The sequence below is a fragment of the Chiloscyllium punctatum genome, chromosome 4, assembly GCF_047496795.1.
Source record: "Chiloscyllium punctatum isolate Juve2018m chromosome 4, sChiPun1.3, whole genome shotgun sequence".
NCBI lineage: Eukaryota > Metazoa > Chordata > Chondrichthyes > Orectolobiformes > Hemiscylliidae > Chiloscyllium > Chiloscyllium punctatum.
In genome coordinates this window covers 31,541,911-31,563,977 of record NC_092742.1, presented here as the reverse complement: position 1 = coordinate 31,563,977, position 22,067 = coordinate 31,541,911, and the positions used below count along the sequence as shown (strand labels likewise).

At 40.2% G+C, this 22,067-nt stretch overlaps 1 protein-coding gene across 7 annotated transcripts in view; it reads left to right on the top strand.

Annotated features, from left to right (window-relative positions):
- The first annotated feature begins 304 nt into the window (after nucleotides 1-304).
- The window catches only part of LOC140476150 (protein unc-79 homolog), a 229,188-nt gene continuing 207,425 nt past the window's right edge, over nucleotides 305-22,067 (top strand). For 6 of the 7 annotated variants that reach the window (XM_072568292.1, XM_072568291.1, XM_072568298.1 and 3 more), the window contains exons 1-3: nucleotides 305-424; nucleotides 4,272-4,392; nucleotides 21,422-21,726. In XM_072568292.1, the coding sequence (XP_072424393.1) occupies nucleotides 403-424; nucleotides 4,272-4,392; nucleotides 21,422-21,726 (448 nt within the window). In that variant the 5' untranslated portion in view covers nucleotides 305-402. The remainder of the gene's footprint in view (nucleotides 425-4,271; nucleotides 4,393-21,421; nucleotides 21,727-22,067) is intronic. The other variant, XM_072568293.1, reaches the window with a different exon arrangement.

Sequence of the window (22,067 nt, the reverse complement as noted above, 5' to 3'; positions counted from 1 at the left end):
TTTGTGGTGTGGATTCTATTTGATTAAAAACGCAGCATTCAGAGTGTAACGCCCTACTGAATCCCATTCGTAACTAAATGTAGTTTTTCATGTTAGAATCGGCCCCTTTGCCCGTATGCAGCAATATTCCAGCTCAATGCAACAGGGACTTTGCATGAACGCTTCCAACCTGACGGAATCAGGCCGGGGCAGAGCTGTGTAAAATTGGAGGAGTCGCTCATGCTGCTGCACTCGGTGCCAGTCAATCTCCCTGGACCAGACGCGGAGGCAGCAGCCTGCTCGGTCACGCGCATGCGCGGCGCCTGTCTCCAGGATCCCCAGCAGCTGGAAGATGCTCTGGTGGCGTATTTGATGTTTTACTGACATACGCCATTGAAACAAACAAACAACAACAAAGATAAAATGTCCACCAAAGCGGAGCAGTGTAAGTACGAGAAAGATACACCGATGATAGAATACCCTCGGGAAGTTAGTGGGAGACGGTGTCGTTACGCTGCTGAAGATGCTGTTAAAGATGCTGCTTCCAAAAGAGGTTACGGGCCTGCCCACTGAGGGCTCCAAAATATTGTAAACCTTGCTCTTCCCCGCCTCCAAAATTAACGGTCAAAATTGACGCGGAATTAATTTTTCTGCATGGGCGTATTTTTGACGGCAGTCATAATAAATTAGCCCTGCAAGTCTCGAATGCTCCCTCGCCTGCCCTCGTCAGGTCTGGGAACTGCGTTCAGTTGTCAAGGTCAGCTCATTGCCAATATTGGGATGTAGGGAGGGAATAGCCGGAAGGTGTCCAATTTTAAGTGCCTGAAGCTGAATGGTGACTTGTTACGTCTGAAGATTGTTATAAGAGGAAGGAGAAAAGGGAATGTAGGTTGACTGTTGCAAATAAAGTTGTAGGTTTATAGTGTGTGCACACACGATTATTTACCTATTCCTATTTACACAGGCATGCAGCCAGTCCTCGTTGGAGGACTCTTGTTTCCTAGGACAATCTGCTGTTGCTGGTCTAGGATTTTTTTTGCTGTTATTTTTCAAGCTGCATTATGAACATCTCCATAGCATGCATTTTTAGTAGTTTTCAGAATAGCTGATTTAAAAAAAACCATGCTAGTTAGTGTCTGGTGCTCTAATCAATTGTGCACATTGGCCTCTGTGGAATTATTTCAATATGATCTTTGAGGTTTGTTAAGATACCTTTTCATTTCATTAAAGTTTAAATATTTCTTGGACTGTCAACCTTGATGTTGGAGTGGACATTTCTTGCCCTGTGCAGATGTGCTTGAGAAAGTGATAGTGGATCTGGAGATCTAGGACTTTGAACTAGTACTTGGAAGTAAGCACTGAGTGATGATGTTATTGTGCACATTCTTCCCTTGTAGTTCTGGGTGGTGGAAGCGATGAAAGAGTTTGGGAGTAGTTTTATGAAAATGAGCAGAGAAACTATCACTGTCAACAAATAATGTGAGCAATCTCTGAAGCAGTGTGTGCAGCTTAAGTATTATAATTACAAATGTGCTATGATAATTGACACTGGGAGGGATTTTCCAATGATATTGCCAGTCCTGCCTCATGAGTTCCTCCAGCATTTTCCATGTTTGAGATAGTTTGCTGACCATTGCACTTGTTTTGCAGGTGAAGTAATCTGAGTGATTTTGCAGTCGAAAATATCTGAAACTGCACTGTAGGATATGTTGTCTTTGCAATAATAATTTGTCTTGAAATATGTGTAGTGATTGTAATGAGATCAGCCAAATGGACCTCATAGCATGTGAGCACCATGATTGGGGCTGCTAATCTGGTCCAAACATGGAGCCCTGGCTGGCAGATAAGGAGTGTCAGGCACCACTTTTCTTCTTGGCTTCTCTCCCATGTTTTCTCCTGATAGAGAGTACTAGCCTTTGGTTGGAGGAGCAGCTCTTCACAGAGTCAGTGTATTCTACTTATGCAGGCAGAGTGGTTGGTCATCCATGATTGAACTTTAAAAATTGTAACTTTTTTCAATAACTGTTAACTTAAATGAGATAAACTAATTTGAAGATAAAAAAAAGGAGTGTCAGGCATCCTGTTCATTCTGAGAGCTGGCTCTGAGGGTGTTGGACCAGTGGCAAGGACATTCAACATGTATATAAAAGGTGACTTGATGACAGAATATTGGCCTCTGTGGAATTATTTCAATATGATCTTTGAGGTTTGTTAAGATACCCTTTCATTTCATTAAAGTTTAAATATTTCTTGGACTGACGACCTTGATGTTGGAGTGGACATTTCTTGCCCTGTGCAGATGTGCTTGAGAAAGTGATAGTGGATCTGGAGATCTAGGACTTTGAACTAGTACTTGGAAGTAAGCACTGAGTGATGATGTTATTGTGCACATTCTTCCCTTGTAGTTCTGGGTGGTGGAAGCGATGAAAGAGTTTGGGAGTAGCTTTGGAGACTTCCAGTACATTCTGAAGGTAGAATAAATTGCGGCCATGGTGTAGCAGGGAGTGATTTAGTTAGTAGGTGAGATGTTGCGCAAATGGATGTGATCTTCCTGAATACTACTGTACTTCTTGAATGTTTTTTGGAGTGGCACCATCTGGACAAACCCTACTTCTGAATTGTGCCTTGTAGGGTAGAAAAATTTCAGGAGTCAGGAGAATAGCCAAGTAATACTGAACACCCAGCTGCTGATGTTCTGTTGTGCTCTTGTAGGTCTGGCATATATTTAGCTTGTACAGTTGAGTTTCTAATCAATGGTGATCCTCCCCAATCTCCACCCCCCGCCCCCCCCCCCCGCCTTCCTCCCCTTTCCTCAGGATATTGGTGATCAGAGAGTTGCAGATGGTAAAATTATTGCAATGAAGGTGAGATTATTTTCTGTCAGTGGAGAGGGTCATTTCCTCACACTTGTCTGGATATTATTTTTCCCAATTTGCCCAAGCCTGCTTGTGGGCTCAGATTGTTTCATTATTTGAACAATTAAGAATGGATTTTAACACATGAAAATAATGTGAATATTCCCTTTTCTGACCTTTTGATGGACGGATGGTCATTGAGGTTGCAGTTGAAGATAATTGGATGTTGGACACTAACATGTGGAATTCCTGGAAATATGGCCTGCAGTTGAGATGGTTGCCCTCTACCAATCAATATATTTTATTTTGAGCTGGGTATGATTTCTACCAATTGAGAGTTTTCTTTTCCTTGTTGAATTCAGTTTTGCAATGTTGATCCAATTTGAATGGTACCACTTTCAATCAATTGTTGCCTTGATGTTAAAGAGTCATCCTGACCTCACCTCTGGAAAATTCAGCTATGTTGTTCATGTTCATGGTTGATAGTGTCAAGTCCTGTAGCCTTTGCCTTTATATTTTGAGTCATTTATGAGGAAATTATCTTGCACTACACTTGCCAACACTACAGGGGAAAAATATGGACACTTTTATAATCGAAAGCCCCATAAGTTCAAGGTTTTAGGTGTTTTAGGTAGACACGCTACACAAAGTATTTGTAGACTGTTATTTCAATACAGAAAATTCACAGCATGACCAAAGTAATTTATTATATATATTTTGATTTCACTGTATTGCCATTGTTTATATACTCATCTTCCAATTATATTCCCATGGAAAAAACTAAGAGCGGAAGCTGAGGTATGGTTGTATGCCTTCCAGTGTTGTTGAAGAGAAATGCCACTCATTTGAAGCATGATATATTGAAATAGTTATACTTCGGCTGTTACATATTGCAAATGACTATAATTCTCTGTATGTTTTGAATACTGAAGTATTGCTATGTACATATTTTGAATTATTTACTCATACAATAACATCCATAATTTACTAATTAACAGACAGCAACTCATGTGTGCAGGCACACAAGGACATTCTACTTTGGTGGACAAAAGTGCTGTTTGGTGTGTTACTGAGCCCTGCAGACAAAGAAGTGTTTTGTTTAAAACCTGGTCTTGATTGAGTTAACAGATTCCAACTGTAGTTTCATCATTACTGTGTTGAAGCCAAGTGTCAGTCATACCATTCCTGATTGTTTTTGATTGTGGGAAAAACATGGTTTTGAATATGACAAAGGACATGCTCTTGTCTAGTCTGTCTGTGTGAAGTGTCACTGCTTCAAGTAAGGTACTGGCAGATTATGTTCTTGGCATTGTAATACAACATATGTCACAAAGGGAAGATCTCAAATCTGGATAGGAAATAAGAATGTTGTTTAACTTTGTAAACCAAAATATTTATTAAAAGAACTGACATTTTCCAAAATTCTCACTTATTCAGTTGCATCTAAGGTCCGTTATTTACAAGAGTACCACAATCGTGTTCTTCATAACATTTATCCTGTACCATCTGGAACTGATATAGCAAATACATTGAAGTACTTTTCACAGACGTTGTTAAGGTAAGCATTTTTTTTAGTTGTAACTGAAACATATATGAAACAGGAATATTTCGTAAAATGGTTTTGTTATTGAAATTTAGTGTTTTCATTCTCTTAGTACAAATAAACAAGTAAATGAACACTAATTTTATTTGGAAGGCAATTCTGTCCATCAAAATTTGCATTTAATAACTCACCCTCCAACATATCTGAATTTTATGATTTTAGTTAAATTGGCAAACAGTTAGTGAAACATTGGCTCTTCCCATATGTAGCCATTCACTACTTTGAAAAGATCTTTTTTGTCAGATGATGAGATTGTACATGTCAGCAACTGCTGGTTGAAATACAAGAGAAAACAGAAGGGATAAAATCATTGCACAGGCATCAATGGCTTTGTTAAAATAGTTGACAAAGTTTTTTTTAATGTACTAATGCTTTTGTATGCCACATTAACTTAATATCACTGTTATTTCAAATTTTGATCTGGCTTAGCCAGTTAAAACAATTAAGGCATCATTATCTGGCTATAAAGAAAATAAATGAGCATTCATGCTAAAATAGTTATTTCCTCTTCCAGGAGAGTAAACCCAACAAACTTAATATGTATTTGTGTGAAAGATACACTGAATTAGCGAAAGTGCCCTAAATGCAAGTTATTATATTTTAGTTTTTAAAATTGTTTTTGTAGGATTGCTGGGCCTGTTACAACCTGGAATCACAAACACTTCTAGGATCTCTGTTAGGAGCACTTTAAATGGATTATGCCATTAAAATAACATGAGACAAAGCTTGGAAAGAAAGACATGCTTAAACATGTAAGGCAGTAAATTATATGATGGGAAATGACAATATTTGAATTGACCTTGGGTGAATGATCATTGTCCCTTTGTTGACCTTCACCAAGTTGTTAGACAGAGACTACTTTCAAGGATAGACAATTGACAGAGAAGTTTCTTTAGGCTGCTGTTACACATCTTCCAGTTAGCAATAACACTGCACTATTTGTAGAAGTTTGGGAGCAGCCATTCTCTTTGTAAATGATATATGGCTTGAGGAGATTGATCAGGAAATTTGTGAAGTGTTGACCATAACTCAAATATGAGGGTCAAGGTGATGCAGTTCAGAATCAAGATGTTGGATACCTTGTTGCTTTAGTATGGGCAAAACAAAACTTACATTGCATATGTCGTTTATTTTATTTGGCATGGGAATAATTGATGTTGAAAGTAGATGCAAAGTGCAAGATGTTGTATTTCCTGGGAACTGTTTGCTCTAAACGTGTGTCACCAGGGATACTGATGACTTCAATCTCTGAGAAAAATAGGAAGTAAGATTACAGCAGATAGAATCACTATAATGATTATAAATAAAAAACAAAAGTGATGCTTATTTTTGTTGGGCAAGTTGCAGAAGTATATTGCACTTGTTTGCTGGAAAGTAATTACAACAAACAGTATTTTATGTATATTTTTATTCAAAAATATAAGCATTTTATAGTCAATCCCTCACTGAAACCAAAATATGTTAAATTCTGAATAAACACTAAACAGATACTTAACAGAAAGTCATAAAAATTCTAAATACAAAGCTTCAACTTTGCTGAGTGATAAATGATGCTTCCAATAAACTGTCACATTCTTTATATTGTCATCTGATGGAGGATAGTCAAGCTTTATACGGAGGTTACACTGTTGAATTACATCTGTTGTGGAACAGTTAAGTTGCAAAGTTTAATCACAAAGTTAGAAATAAGAACGATGGTTTAAACTCAGAATTCATCACTTTTGATCACAGTATTCCTTTTGTGTGCCAATGTAACATAATATGGTCCCATTAGTGTTACATTTAAAAATTACTTATAATATAACTAATGCATTAGAGTCCTTGAACTGTAATGCTACAATAAGGTGAGAAAATGATTCACAGGACAATTTGAATTGATAACAATCTTTTAATGAGTATGAAATGACAGACTATGAAATTGAAATTAAGTGTCTGTATTATTCACAAACTTTTGGGTAATTTGGTAGTTAATATCTATCTCAAATAAAGTAAACACATATTGACTCTTATTTAGCATCCTACTCTTGGGATCTAGAAATTCTGGATTTAGCTAAGGTGACATCTACATTGCATTTTATCAACTCTTGCAGTTAAATCATTTTGGTTCAGGAACTGTATTTTAAATGAGTTACCTGCAAAAGCATAAATACATAAATAATTTCAAACCACATTTCTGTCAATTAATCAAATATAAAGTTGTTTTTTTTGCTAAGCATGTTCAATTAGTTGAGTTTTAGCATTTAAAACAATATTAATACATTGATTAAATCCTGCTTAAGAGCTTCATTATTGACTGAAATGTTAACAAAGAAAATTTAAAAAAATTGCAGGGTGTTATAACTGTAAAGAGTGTTTTGTTATGTCAGGGGTTTCATTTAACAAGTACATTCATTAAATGACTCTACAGTGCTTAGAAATAAAGAGATGATATGTTTATTCTCTGATAGTACAATGCTGATTTTTTTTAAAGTATGATGGCAAAAAGTTGTGCATTTATCCTTTTAAATACTGAATTTCATTTGCAGCTTTCAAATTGTAATAGTAATTATGTAAGCTTTTGACATTTTTAAAATTAATACCTTCTGGCTTACAAGTTTGTGTTTTTTCTATACATAATGCTAGTGAATTATTTAAAATCACAATAAAATTGTAAGACTGTTCATATAATAATTTGCCCATATTAATAGGATAGTCAGATTAATCGATATAGTCCTTATTTGGGCCAACAATTTAGATTGAGGGCTAAGTTTGATTAATACATTATTGTAGAAGCAGACATTTAAAGTTTCAAGATAGGGCAGTATTCCTTATATAGTCCTGATGCTTCTACTTTTAGACTTGTATGCTGGTCTAATTAGAACATCCAACATTGGTCTACTTGTAAACAATTCATAAATAATTACAGGTAGTTCTGAGATAACGCACATTTCAGCAGCATGATTTGGCTATAACGTCGCTGAAGAATTAGGGAATGGTATTTTGGAGAACCAGTTCCTCTGTTTTCAATAGCATGATTCCAGCAGGGATTGGTTTGCGTGTTTCATTCTGTGCATGCGCTGATGTGTGTGCTGAAATCTCAGCTGGTGTTCTTACCATTCTGCGCATGTGCCACTATCCTCACATGTGATGTCCGTGCCAGTCTTCGTGCCATTGTGCCCATGTGCAATGTGAGCTCTTGTCTTTATGCTGTTCTGCACGTGCACTGATGTCAGCTGCTGAAAGAGCAGCTTTCTGTCAGATATTATGCAGAGACAAAAAAATTTGCAGATGCTGGAATCTAAAGTATACAGGCAGGAGGCTGGAAGAATACAGCAAGCACGGTAGCATCAGGAGGTGCAGAAGTTGATGTTTTGGGTGTAACCCATCTTCAGGTCCTGAAGAAGGGTTACACCCAAAATGTCGATTTCTGTATCTTCTGGTGCTACCGGGCTTGCTGTATTCTTCCAGGTACTATACAGAGAGCAGCTTTCTTACATTTTTTAAATGCAATGTGTTAAATTCACTTTTGTTAATATAAATATGATTTTAACTTTCAATCAGGCAGTACTATACTTTCTGTTAGACTTGAGAGTGATGTTTAAGCGATTGTGGGTGATATATTTTGTTGGTCTGCCCCTAACTCCACTTTTCCCATCAGCCCCTATATTTCTGTTAAGCAATTTTCTATGAAGTGAGGTTTCGCTGGAATGCAACTACTGTGTTATGGGAGAACTACCTGTATTGAGAAAGGCAGTATCTTGTACTGGAAGGTTTTGATCCAAGAAGCTGATTCTCAAAAAGTGCAATGAAAATTGTTATGTTTGGCATGTATGACCTTTCTTGCACCTACTACTAAGAATTTTCTGCAAACATCTGAATCTTCTGCAGTTTCTTGAACTTTAAATGTTCATCACTGTGTTCAAATCTCAGAACTTGTTATTTACCAGCAATGCACAACTTTTTGTCACATTATTACTGTACTTAAATACTGCTGTCAAATTTAGAGAGAACAAAATAGTGTTTGTATTACAGAAAATTAAAAAGAACCTTTTATTTCAGTAATTCTTATGGAACAATCGATAGCATACATAAACTACCATTGCCATTAGTTTCATAAACATATGCTACCAATCATTGATCTTTAGTATATATTCTTTTATAATTCCTACAAATGTAGTTTAGTTACATCCTAGAATTCTATATTTTTTCACTAAATCATATACCTGTTAAAATTCATTACCGTTGATGATACTGTCACAGTATCATAATTTACATACAGACATTATTTTGGTGTGATAAACATGTGCTGTTTAGAGAATTACATATCAAACACACATGTTTATTCTTCTCCTTAAACATGTTTCATAAGTGCCACCCCCTTGTGAATGAATTATTTTGACAGATTATTGTGTAGTCACCTAACCAATATTTAGTGAACATAAAATATACCTACAATGTCTAAATAATGTTTTTGTAATTCTTGTGCAATGAACTTTATTAATTAGTGATTTTCTGATGTATTAACCCGATGGTTGAAATTATTTGAAAAATAGGTGAATTGCCATGAATCTGTTCTTCCTATTTCTTCAATTTTATTTCCTCCCTGGTTGTCCAAAGGTTAGGCTGAGTAGATAAGGTACATTAATCCCAGTTGTTCTGTAATATTTTCCACAGATTGGAAGAGCACACAGCAACTCACCTGTGACTCAATCTTCCTTCCTTACTCTCACCCCACCACATGTCAAGTGTGTGCTTGGTATTCTTAAATGTGTTCCAATAGTGAGATTAGGGAGTCAACATGTGTTCAATTTTGTCAATTCTATTACACAGTAGACTGAATTATCCATGTATATTCAACTATGTTTCATAGTGAACGTTTTGAGTTTGCTTTCTAGAGATATGTGAAGCCATGTATTAATTGTCGTGAAACATTAGAGATACATAACTGTAGAGCAGGAAATGGATCTTGCTAGTGCCCTTTAGTTGGACTCTATGAGTGACCTCAATTGCTCTAAAACCGTGTCCAAAGCACATTCTTGTGAGGACCAAAATACTGGACAGCACATTTTGATAGGATGTCAACAAACATTGCGAATGTCTGCAGCAGGTATGCAGAGTCGGCAGATAATGGCATCAATTGGCATGTAATTCTGACTTAAGTCCAATAGTATTATTTTTCAGCTCAATGCTCCATCTTCTCCTAATCTTGCAAAATTGAGGGCATTCTCAGCAGCAGGAAACAGTACCCCTTCCCTATCCTGGGCTATTTAAAAGGAGAATCAGCTAAATAGAGGTTAATTGCTAGCTTATTTTTTCCAGCTGTTGCTACAATATTCGAGATCTTTGATGCTTTCTATAGAATCTTGAAATTGCAGAAGACTACACGCAGAGTGGCATGGCAGGTACTGAAGAACTTTTACTGACTTGAAGGCTCCGCATAGTCAAGTTGCTCTCAGACATGATTACATTGGTGGGCTTTCCCCTTAGAGAATGAAGAAAGGCTGCATGAGGCAGAAGAACTGGAAGAGGAATGAGAGGGAAAGGGCTCTTAGCAGATAGCTATATCTACCTCCTGGTATTCGGCAAGGTGAAATACAGTGAGTACTGAGTGAGGCACTACACTTTATAAGAACACTCCTCTGGAAATATGTCACCTGTGGTAGCTACCAATGCAACTCCGCTGCAGGATGAGGAGTGCATTGCTGGAATCATGACCATTGCAAGGAAAAGTTAAGCCTCTGGTTCCTGCCAAGTTGAAGCTTGAAATATTTACAACATCTTGCAGTTTGCTGACCATTGTCATGTAGGAAAGATCACTATTCCCTGTTCAAAGATAACTAACTGCAATTCATTCTTGTTAGAGAAAAGCAGAGCACAAGCGGATAGTTGCACCAGTGTAGCAAGCTTTCTTATAGTGCAGGATAGTATTGACTGCTTACAGGTTGCTTTGGGAGCACCGTGAAAGAGGTTCTGATCCCTCAACATTTGGTTGAAGAATACAGTACTCAGCAGAGTGGTGTCAAGTATCAAGGCTGTATCAAAGCTGCCAAGATTATTATCATGTGGATATAGCCCTGTTCACCAGCTACACGGGCAGCTGAGGACTAGGATCATGAGGAACAGGAAGAAGAAGGGAGAATTCAATCCTGATGGCTCTGTTCTGCCTAAACTCTCCATGAAAAGCACAACTGAGTACGATGCCAGTAACCACAACCATAATTGCCTATTCACCAGCAGACCCACACCTTTCCTTCCAACTCCGACAGACCATTATAGCTATTAGCTTGATCACACTGCAAAAACATAGACCATCACAAGTAAACATTCAAAATCAAATTTTGAAATAAAATCATGCCATATTGCATATCAAAGATATGTAATCACTTTTAGACATATTTTATTGCTCTTGTGTGCCTTGCCCTGCGCTTGAGTGCCGTCAAAGTGCTACCCAGGTGACTGTACCACAACTGCTAACTTTCAGTAAAGCACACTGCAGATATTCTGGAGGAAGACTTCAAGCACTGCACCAGTATGGATGACAGCAGCCTGGATGTGTTGGCTGACAAGTAACAGCAAGGACACTTTTGGATTGACAAAGGTGAGGAGACAGATGTTTTCATCCTGGTAGAGGACATCTGATTCACACGGTATATCCCTTCCCTCTTGTGGTACATCAGAAATCTGTTGTATATGTTGTTGGGCCGGCTGCCTGACTGCTGTGCAACTCTACAAGCATCCTTTCATCCACAGCCATGAGGACATCATCTGATTTTGCATGATAACATTTGAAATTTCACCTGCAGCACTCAGACATGGGGTGTGCTGCAATGGAAGCTGCGAAATTGATCACAGAAAATGCATTGTGACTGGATCCACAAGAATGACTCCCTCAAGGGCTGTGAAACTTCAGACTTCATCACAGCCTTCATCCAAACATGGACAAAAGAGCTGAATTCAGGGGGTGAGGTGAGAGTGTTTACCTTAAACATCAAAATTACATCTCACCAAGTATGGCCTCAAGGACCCGAAGCAAAATTGAAGTTCACGTGATTCATGAGGAAACTCCGCACTGCTCGTAAGGCCTTCAAATACAGGATCAGAATTAGGCCATTTGGCCCATCAAATCCTTTCATGGCTGTAACCAAACCCAGCAAAAGGGAAGATGGTTGTTGTTGTGAGAGGCCCACACTTAACTGCATGTAATAATTAGGGTACTTTTTAACCAATCTCTATAGACATGCTATTAACATCTCTAAAGCAGGTGGAATGGAATACAGCCCTCCTGGCTCAGAGGTAGAGAACACTATCACTCCACCACAAAAGCCCCAGAGTTAGTTGGGGTAGTGGCCTAAACCCAACCATCTTCAACTGATACATCAAATACAGTAATAATGTTGGAGGTGAGGATGTTTAATTGCACACTGTTCAATGCCATTCATAACTCTGTAGATACTGAAATGCCAATTGAAAAATATGTCCAAAAATATAAAATCTGATTATCTGTCCTTGACATTCAAAAAAGTTAACATTGCTGAAATCATCCATCATTTGCCTTTAGGCTGCCCAGCTCACCACCCCCTTCTCAAGGGCAACTGGGAATGGGCAATAATGCTGGCCAGTGACTCCCACATCCTACAAATGAATATTAAAAAAGGAATTCCTGGGATTTACTCTTATTGTTGCTGAAAAGGCAAGTCAGAGCTTTTGCACTGAGTAAACTTCCCCCTATGTCTCCAAAGCATGAACATCATCTACAAGGTACATGTCATGAGCGTAATACAATAGCTTCCACTTGTTTGGATGAGTGTCGTTCTAACAACACCCAAAAAGCTCAAGACCAGCCAAAGGAATCTGCTTTATCAGGTCCGCATTCATTCAATCCCTCCATCACTGATACTCAGAGACACTGCATAACATTTCAACTTTTAATGATCTCTATCTCTAAAATAATGTTTAGAAGAGAAAGGGTATGTGACACATTACAACACCACAACCTGCAAATCCCCATCCAAGCCATACACTTGACTTGCGCCTATTTTGCTGATCCTTCACAATCATTGAGTCAGATCATTGGAACTCCCTTCCTAATAGTACAACTGGAGTTCCTACACTGGATGGATTTTGGTGGTTAAAATAATCAGTTTGTCACCACTAATTCAAACAGTTAGTGATGGGCAATAAGGGCTGACCTTAACAGTCTTGCTCGCATCCTATAAAAGACTGAAATCTGCAAATGGAGTTACTCCATCAATTCCATGTTGGAAACAATGTGCTGCCTGCCCTGTACAAAGCCTTTGTCATGTTATTGTTAGATATCTCCATTGTCATCAACAGTGACTGTAGGCTTTCTGGCAGGCTACCCAGTGCACCATCAATTTCTGTGTTTGCCTGTAGGCTGCCCTCTCAAAATCCTTACCCTGTGTCCTCTGTAGTTGAACTCAAGTGTGACTTTCGCTTCTGGCAAGCTAACACTTGTGCTGTCATTATCTTTTACCCAAGCTGCAACCAACTCATGCCTAGTGTCTCACTGTATGACATTTCCACCTCAGATCTATCCTCTAAGATTCTGGTAGCCCCTTTATCTGAGTTATTGGCTGCAAGTTTGAAATCATGTTCTGGTACTAAGCCTTCCTTGTCTCTCCCTTCTTGCTGTTCCTTCACTGTCTAGCCATGTTAGATTTCTTTGGCATTGAAAAGAAAAATGAATTCCTATGATAAGATTGTGCCATGGATGTGTGAAAAGTAAGAGGAATACACAGCCTCTATAACTTGTGAACTAGAAGTGAGTATGGCGTGAGAGGATACAGAGTTAAAAATCACACAACACCAGGTTATAGGTCCAACAGGTTTATTCGGAAGCACTAGCTTTCGGAGCACTGCTCCTTCATCAGGTGGTTGTGGAGTATAAGATCATAAGACACAGAATTTATAGCAAAAGTTTACAGTGTGATGTAATTGAAATTATTGATTGAAAAAGACCTGAATTGTTTGTTAAGTCTCTCGTCTTTTAGAATGACCATGTTGGATTCAGTTCTTTCATATGTAAATTGCAGAACTTTTTTAAAAGTTACATTCTCAAGTGAACTTTAACAATTATTGTCATGTCGGCCCAGATAATGCATTTAAGGTGTGACACATTGTCTGTGTCACAATGGTCAGACTGATTCTAATCAAAAAACCAGATTTACGGAATCTTACATGGAATCATGCAGTTTTTAAGCAAATAAAATTTAATTCTGCAAGTACAAATTCACCCCACATGTATGTGTGGGTGTGGCGGTTGGGTGGTGGTAGCAGCAGGGATTATGAGTGTCTGTGACTGAGTGTATGTATGTGTATGAGTGAGTGTAAATGGGTATAGGTCTGTGAGAGGGTGCGTGTGGGAATGTATGTGTGAGCATTTGAGAGAGGGGCTGCGTGAGTGTATGTATGGGTCTGTAAGAGAATGTGTGTGTGTGTGTGTGTGTGTCACCTGTAGTGTGACGTAAACCCGAGGTCCCAGTTGAGGCCATCCCCATGGGTACTGAACTTGACTATTAGCCTCTGCTCGGCCACTTTTTGTTGTGGCCTGTCCCGAAGCCCGCCTTGGAGGACGGTCACCCAAAGGTCTGAGGTTGAATGTCCAGGACCATTGAAGTGTTCTCTGACTGGGAGGGAACACTCCTGTCTGTTGATTGTTGTGCGGTGTCCATTCATCCATTGCCATAGCCTCTGCTTAGTCTTGCAAATGTACATTGCCTCAGGACATCCTTACCTGCAGCATATGAGATAGACCATGTTGGTTGAGTCACATGAGTACCTGCCACGTACGTGGTGGGAGGTGTCCCCATGCATACTGGTGGTATCTGTGTCGACACTCTGACACATTTTGACACGGATACCACCATTATGTGTGGAGACACCTCCCACCATATACGTGGCAGATTCCCATGGGACTCAACCAACATTGTCTACTTCATACACTGCAGGCAAGGGCCTTCAAGTGACTATCCTCCAAGGTGGACTTCGGGATAGGCAACAATGTACAGTTGCCAAACAGAGGCCGATTGCCAAATTTGGTCCCCATGAGGATGGCCGCAACGGGGACCTTGGGTTTATGTCACACTATAGGTGACCCCATTGCACTATACACACACTCAGACAGACAGACAGACAGACACACACACACAGATACACAGACCCTCCTACACACACTCCTACATACCCACACACACTCCTACAAACCCATACACTCACACAAACTCTCTCATATGGTCACACATACACTCCACACTCACACACATACACCCTCTCACAAATGTATACACCTTTACACTCTTACACATTGTCTTACAGACATATATAACCACCGCCACCACACACACACACACACACACACACACATACACACCCATCTAAGTTTGTGGGGCGAATTTGTACTTGCATTTTATTTTATTCCAAAACTGCATGAATCCATGTAAGATTCTGTAAATCAGTTTTTTAGATTAGAATCAGCATGACATTATGACACAGACGGTCTCACAAAGGGCAGCTCACACCTTAAATGCATTTTCTGGGCCAACATGACATCAATTCTTAAAGTTCACTTGAGAATGTAACTTTTAAAAAAGTTCTGCAGTTTACATATGAAAGAACTGAAACCAACATGTTCGTTCTAAAAGATGGGAGAATTAACAAACAATCCAGGTCTTTTTCAACAAGGTGGCACAGTGGCTCAGTGGTTAGCACTGCTGCCTCACAGCACCAGGGACCCACCATGGCTGACTGTCTGTGTGGAGTTTGCACGTTCTCCCCATGTTTGCGTGGGTTGCCTCCGGGTGCTTCGGTTTCCTCCCACAATCTGAAGATGTGCAGGTCAGGTGAATTGGCCATACTTAATTGCCCATAGTGTTAGATGTATTAGTCAGGGGTAAATATGGGGTAGGGGAATGGGCCTGGGTGGGTTGCTGTTCAGAGGGTCAGTGTGGACTTGTTGGGCCGAAGGGTCTACTTCCATACTGTAAGGAATCTAATCTCATATGATAGTGAAGAAGGTGTTTGGTATGCTTTCCTTTATTGAGTACAGGAGTTGGGAGGTCATGTTGAGGCTGTACAGGACATTGGTTCAGCCACTTTGGAATATTGCGTGCAATTCTGGTCTCCTTCCTATCCGAAGGATGTTATGAAACTTAAAAGGGTTCAGAAAAGATTTACAAGGATGTTGCCAGCGTTGGAGAATTTGAGCTGTAGGGGGAGGTTGAATAGGCTGGACTGTTTTCCCTGGAGCATCAGAGGGTGAGGGGTGACCTTATAGAGGTTCATCAAATCATGAGAGGGACATGGATAGAGTAAACTGAGAAGATCTTTTCCTGGGGTGGGGATGTCCAGAACTAGAGGGCACAGGTTTAGTGTGAGAGGGGAAAGATGTAAAAGAGACCTAAGGGGCACCTTTTTCACGCATGGAATGAGCTGCCAGAGGAAGTGGTGGAGGCTGGTACAATTACAGCATTTAAGAGGAATTTGGATGGATATATGAATAGGAAGGGTTTGGAGGGATATCTGGCTGGGCGCTGGCAGGTGAGGTTAGATTGGGGTGGGATATCTGGTCGACATGGACAAGTGGTACTGAGGGGTCTGCTTCCATTTACATCTCTATGACTATGAGTCTGTGACTGGTTCACAAGTTGTGAAGACTGTCAGATGCTGGTTAAAACCCAAACTCACAGCAACCAGTGAGGGGAAATAAGCCAGCTTTCTACAGGTTTTAGGTTTTTTTTAGTGTATAGAGAGAGAGAGAAAAAAAAAGAAAGAAAGAGATACTACCTTCTCTTTCAGAGTTTCAATGGCTTTTGGCACATCATTCACACCCACAAGCTGTTCAGCAACCTAGGAGCCAATCACCAGTTGGTGTTAACAGGCAGAAGGTCTTTGTCTTTGACAACTTGTCACTGCTCCACAGACCAATAAGGCATTTGTTGCTGGCTGAATCTCAGATTGTACACACCACCAGGTGCCAACCAGTATGTAGTAAAATTCCCAATATTGTTGGAACAAATAGCAGTGCAAACATTTACACTCAGTGTCAGTAATCTGCTTTAAAAATGTACACCAGTTCCTTCCACAATCTTTTGTTGTTTTTTTTATTAGGTTTGATTCCCTACAGTGTGGAAACAGGCCCTAGGTCCAACAAGTCCACACCAACCCTCCGAAGAGCAACCCACCCAGACCCATTCCCCTACATTCACCCCTGACTAATGCCTCTAACACTACAGGCAATTTAGCATGGCCAATTCACCTAACCTGTACATCTTTGGACTGTGGGAGGAAACCGGAGCACCCTGAGGAAACCCACGCAGAGACGGGGAGAATGTGCAAACTCCACACAGACAATTGCCCGAGGCGGGAATTGAAACCCGCATCCCTGGCACTGTGAGGCAGCTTTGTTAACCACTGAGCCACCGTGCTGCCCCTATTAAAGCAGTTATTTTCCAAATTTAGCACACAATAAACAAAGCCAGACAAATTTTTTAAAAGTAGTTCTTACAATTAAACTTATTGCTCCACCTTCAGAACATGACTGCTGGCATTTGACTTCTATGGCTGTCTACTCCCATTGGCCTTTGGGTGTGTGTTTAAAGGGGCTATTTGTCCTCTGTGGAGATGGTGCGTTTCTTCTCCACCAAGACCTTCAGTGGAATGTTGAAGAACATGAAACCCATTCCTTCTCCTGTGGCACTGTTCTTCCCTGATTTCAGATTCAGTTCCTGTATGAGTGCCAGCATCTGCTACAGTCAAATGCATCTCCCCTTTAAGAGATGCAGACTACCTTTAAGCAACTTTAAGTGATACCAGCAAGTTGCAACTTTGGACTCTGTTGATGTGTGCAAACAATGGAGAGAGTTGTCAGAATTAGCTACATATGGCAATCGGTCAAATAAGTAGGCAGTACAGAGTTGAGATGCTGTTTAAATTGCTTTGAAAGAGTGTGGGTTAGTCTTGCATTGTGAAGTCTGTGCCTGTTTTTGGGAAATTTTACAATTTAAATCTCACAGTAACTGCTTTTCAGCATTTCTTCAGAAGAGTTATTTGGGTAGTCAATTAGCTTATTTAGGTAGATGACGAGAGTGTGGGCTGAATAAGTCCAATAGTGTGGATTTAATCCCTATACTGGCTGTTGGAGTTCATGCCGGTCTCCTTAGTTTATCCCACCCTTGTTATCTAGTTACCCTCAAGCTATATGTTACAATTCTCTCTTCAATGGAGAGAAATGCTACAGTTCTTTGTTGCCTACGGCTCCTTACGAAATCCAGCCGCCTACATCTTAACATGCTGCCAGTCCTGTTCCTCTATAACATTTGTGCATGCTGATTTGCATTGGCTTTGATTTCAGCCATGTTCTGTGCTGCATGTTTCTGTTTTTAGGCCAAGTGTTCAATCGGGTGAGATTCATAGCAGGTGGTCTACCCTGGGCATTGTAGTCTTCTGTTGTTCAACTCATTAATTACACAATGGGCCTGACTCCTGACTCATGGAATCATACAGCAAGGAAAGCAGTAAAGCTCATTGGTGCTGGGACTTTGCAACAGTCATACCGCTGGTGCCATATTTAATTCCCAGCTCCACAGCACTTCTTGCTCTGCAAGCCAGGAGCAGCCCTTCCTTTTGTGGTCCTGCATTGTAATCCTGAAGGATTGGTTCAGAAAGAGCAAGATAGCTGCTGGGTTCACCCACATGGACTGCAGGAACTGTTGGAAGGCATAGCAGAAGGTCTTCCTGCTGACTGGCAAAGAAGACCCACACCCACTATACTCAAACAGCCTGGACTGAGATAGCAGCTCAGTCAAAAACAGGAGTTGGTGGAAAAGCTCAGTAGGTCTGGCAGCATCTCTGTAGAGAAATCAAAGTTAACATCTTGGGTTCAGTGACCCTTCCTCAAAACTAGCAGCTCAGTGCAGTGGCCTGGGTGAAAATGCAATGCCCAGCAAGCAGAGAGAAGGGTTGATGATCTGTGCATTGCAGGGGTAGGAGCCACAATTGCTGTGAATCTCACTCTAGGGGGCATCACTCACTCTAATTCTGCCAATGCGCACTCATCTGACCAAGGCCCATGAGCTGCTACTCTTATTATTCTTTGTATTAAGTACACTCATAAGCTCTCAACATCTCATCGTTCTGAGTGGACATAATGCAATGAAACATAAGAGTAGTGGTCCAACCCTTCCTGTTCTCTGCATTTCCTACTCATTCACAGGGGACACCTCATCTCTCTCGCTCTTGTATCACCACTCATTGCTCATCTATCCACTTAGACATAGCAATCCTTCCCATTTTCTCATTGCAGGAAATATTCAACACCCCCCTCTCCACCAAACATCAAAAGCAGATGATATCGGCTGACTGACTATAGACCCTTTGAGCACATGAATGACTTTCAGACATGGCTAATTAGTTGAGGCACACGTATATTTACTGCATAAACTGCTGATACATGCTTTGGGTATGATATTGATGTAGCACGTGTCCCATCTGAAATGCGATAAACTACTTATTCCCACTGAGTTAAAAATCAGTGCTTGCCAAAGAAGCTGGCAGCCTGCAACTAAGTGCAGAGTGAGCCCTGCGAAAGTAAGCAAACAAATGTAAAGTGCATCCTGTGTAGAAGTACGAGGTGCATGTGTACCCAGTGTCCAAAGTGACCTGGCAGAAACTTGCAAGTCGTTGTTGTCCTTGAGCTCTGAACTGAAGGGCTGAAGTAGTGAGAGAGTTGATCTAAAAGAAGCCATGATGATGCGATGAGGCTGAGGGTTTGATGATACCTCCCTGAAGAATGGAAGAAGCCTCTGGAGAAAACAGGAACATTTATATGAAGACAAAGTTGTCTGAAGGCCTGGAGAAGTAAGCTGCTACCAGGTAACCATTCTGACTTACATTATCAGAAATTGTCGCCATAATGCTTCTTGGAGGAGGAGAGGACATTTGGGAGTTGCATTGAGATTAGGCAATTTGAGCTATTAATGACATTCAGATGTGTAGGCGTAAGGTAGTTCAGCTCATTAGTGAGATTTGGAATTTGATATTAAACCCTAAGGGGAAAATTGGAAATATTTTTCATGAAATCAAGCATCTGATTTTCCATTTTTGCTGTATTTTCCCAACTTTTTCACCATTGCTGATATCTGTCAAAGGAGTGGAAAATGCTGTTGCATGACCTTAAAATACTCATCCATTTCTTTCAAGGCCTTTCATAGCTTTGCTCCTCTATATGTGCTTCCCACTAATCTCCTCCAGCATCACAACTGAATGAGAAATCAAGACTCCACTAATTCTGGCCTCTTCTGTGCTACCAATTTGAGTAGCTCCACCATTGATGATTTTTCTATGCTCTGTGATTTGAAATTCCCTCCTTACACCCTACTGACTCTCTACTTTCTCCTTTTAGTACAGTGTTTCAAACCTATCTCATTGACCAAGGCCTTGGCCATTTGACCTAATATTTCCTGATGTAGCTCAGTATCATACTTCAATCTGTAATGCTCCAGTGAAGTACCTTGAGACATTCCTTGTCTTAGAGGTGGTACAAATATAATTGTTGTTGTAAATGTGGAAACCCAAGTCACAAATGGGCAGTAACAACTTTAATTTCTCCAGTAAGATGTACAGTGAATGAACTAGATTTGCTTTCCAACAAAAATGAACAGGAAGTTGATGGATATGATGATGGGGCACTCTCATGTTTACATCCGCACACATCATCTGCTGTGTCCATTGCTCTCGATATCATCTCCTTTGCATTGGGGAGACAGGACGCCAACTTGCAGAACATTTCAAAGATCATCTCCGGGATACATGCACTAAACACCCCACTGCCCTGTGGCCGAACGCTTCATTCCCCCTCTCACTCCGCCAAGAACATACAAGTCCTGACCCTCCTCCACCGTCAAATTCTAGCCACCAGACGCCTGGAGAAAGAACGCCTTTTCTTCCACCTTGGGATCCTCCAACCACCCGGGATCAAATCGCTTTCACCAGTATCCTCATCTCTCCTCCCCCACCTTATCCCAGATCCAACTCTCCAACTCGGCACCACCCTCTTGAACTGTCCTATTTGTCCATCTTCCTTCCCACCTATCCACTCCACCCTCCACTCCGACCTATCACCTTCACCCACACCTTCATCGACCTATTGCATTCCCAGCTACCTTCCCCTCAGCCTCACCCCACCTCCCATTTATCTCTCAGCCCCCTTGGGCCCTCATACATTCCTGATGAAGAGCTTATGCCCAAATGTTGACATTCCTGCTCCTCGGATGCTGCCTGATTGGCTGTGCTTTTCCAGCACCACACTTCTTGACACTGGAGAAATGGATAGAATAATTAAATAAATAGGCTTTGTCAAAGAAGCTAGTTTTTTATTGGGAGGAGCAAAGCTCTATTATGGTAACCACAAAGAAAGTATTGCTTTTAATATTTTGGTTTAATAGTGAAAATGATAAGTTTTAAAAATCTTACCTGAAAATTGGAATAGAGTAATTTAATGAAACTTTTTGCATAAGGGTGAACATCTAGAATTTACCTAGTTAATTACCTAATTAATAACCTAGTTATATACACAAAAACACTTCTGATAGATCTTTTATAGTTATCTTGAACTGGTTGTTTAAATTGTTGTTCTCAAACACAAATTCTTCTGCATTCCTTCTGGTAATTATTGCTTTTTATTTGATATCCATAAACGAAACTTTACATGGAGGTGGCACCTAGAACATGTCATTATATTTATTTGCTCCTTCTTACCAGATAGCACATAGGATGCAATAATGAAGTAATTTGATTTAATTCCACATGTGCATAGTAAAATGTTACTGTAGAATTTTCATAACATGATTGAGTTTCTTTATTTTCTGGGGTTGGATCCTATGTGCTCTTTTAATCTGGTATTTTATTATGTTGTCTGTAGTGTCATTTTAATGTAATGTGCTGTTCTTTGTGTCTTTGTTGTCTCTTTTTTTTCTTTGTTCCAAAACAGCATTTTGTCCCGCATAGGGAGGAAGGACAACCAGGATGGCTCCAATTTGACAGTGCCCATGACTATGTGTCTTTTTCCTGTGCCATTCCCACTCACCCCATCCCTAAGACCACAAGTCAGTTCCATCAACCCTACTGTTACTCGCTCCCTCCTTTACAGCGTCCTCCGTGATGCTCCCTCTGAGCGTAGTCAGCAAAGTCGTGATGCACAACTTTCAGAATACCCATCTTTGGACTATCAAGGCCTTTATGTGACATTGGTGACTCTTCTTGACCTGGTTCCTTTGCTACAACACGGCCAACACGGTAAGCAGTGGTTGATATGTCAGTGGAAATTATCTTAGGAAAATAACAGCTTGTGTCTGATGATTAGAGTTTTGCAGCATTTTATGCAGGTTTATATTAAATATTTCCCTGTAGTTTAGATTTACGTTAGTATCTTTTTACGTTAGTATCAGTGAAGTCAGAGAGCAAAGTGATTATTTTTTAATCAAACAAATCTTTCCTTTTCTGAAGGGTTAGAATGATTCAAGTCAGTTAAATAATGAATAATGTGCAAGAGTAAGGGGTAAAAGTAGGAGATTGGAATGAGAAAATGGTGCTCATTTAGTGAGCTATTGCCCCCTGATGCACACATGCCCATCCAC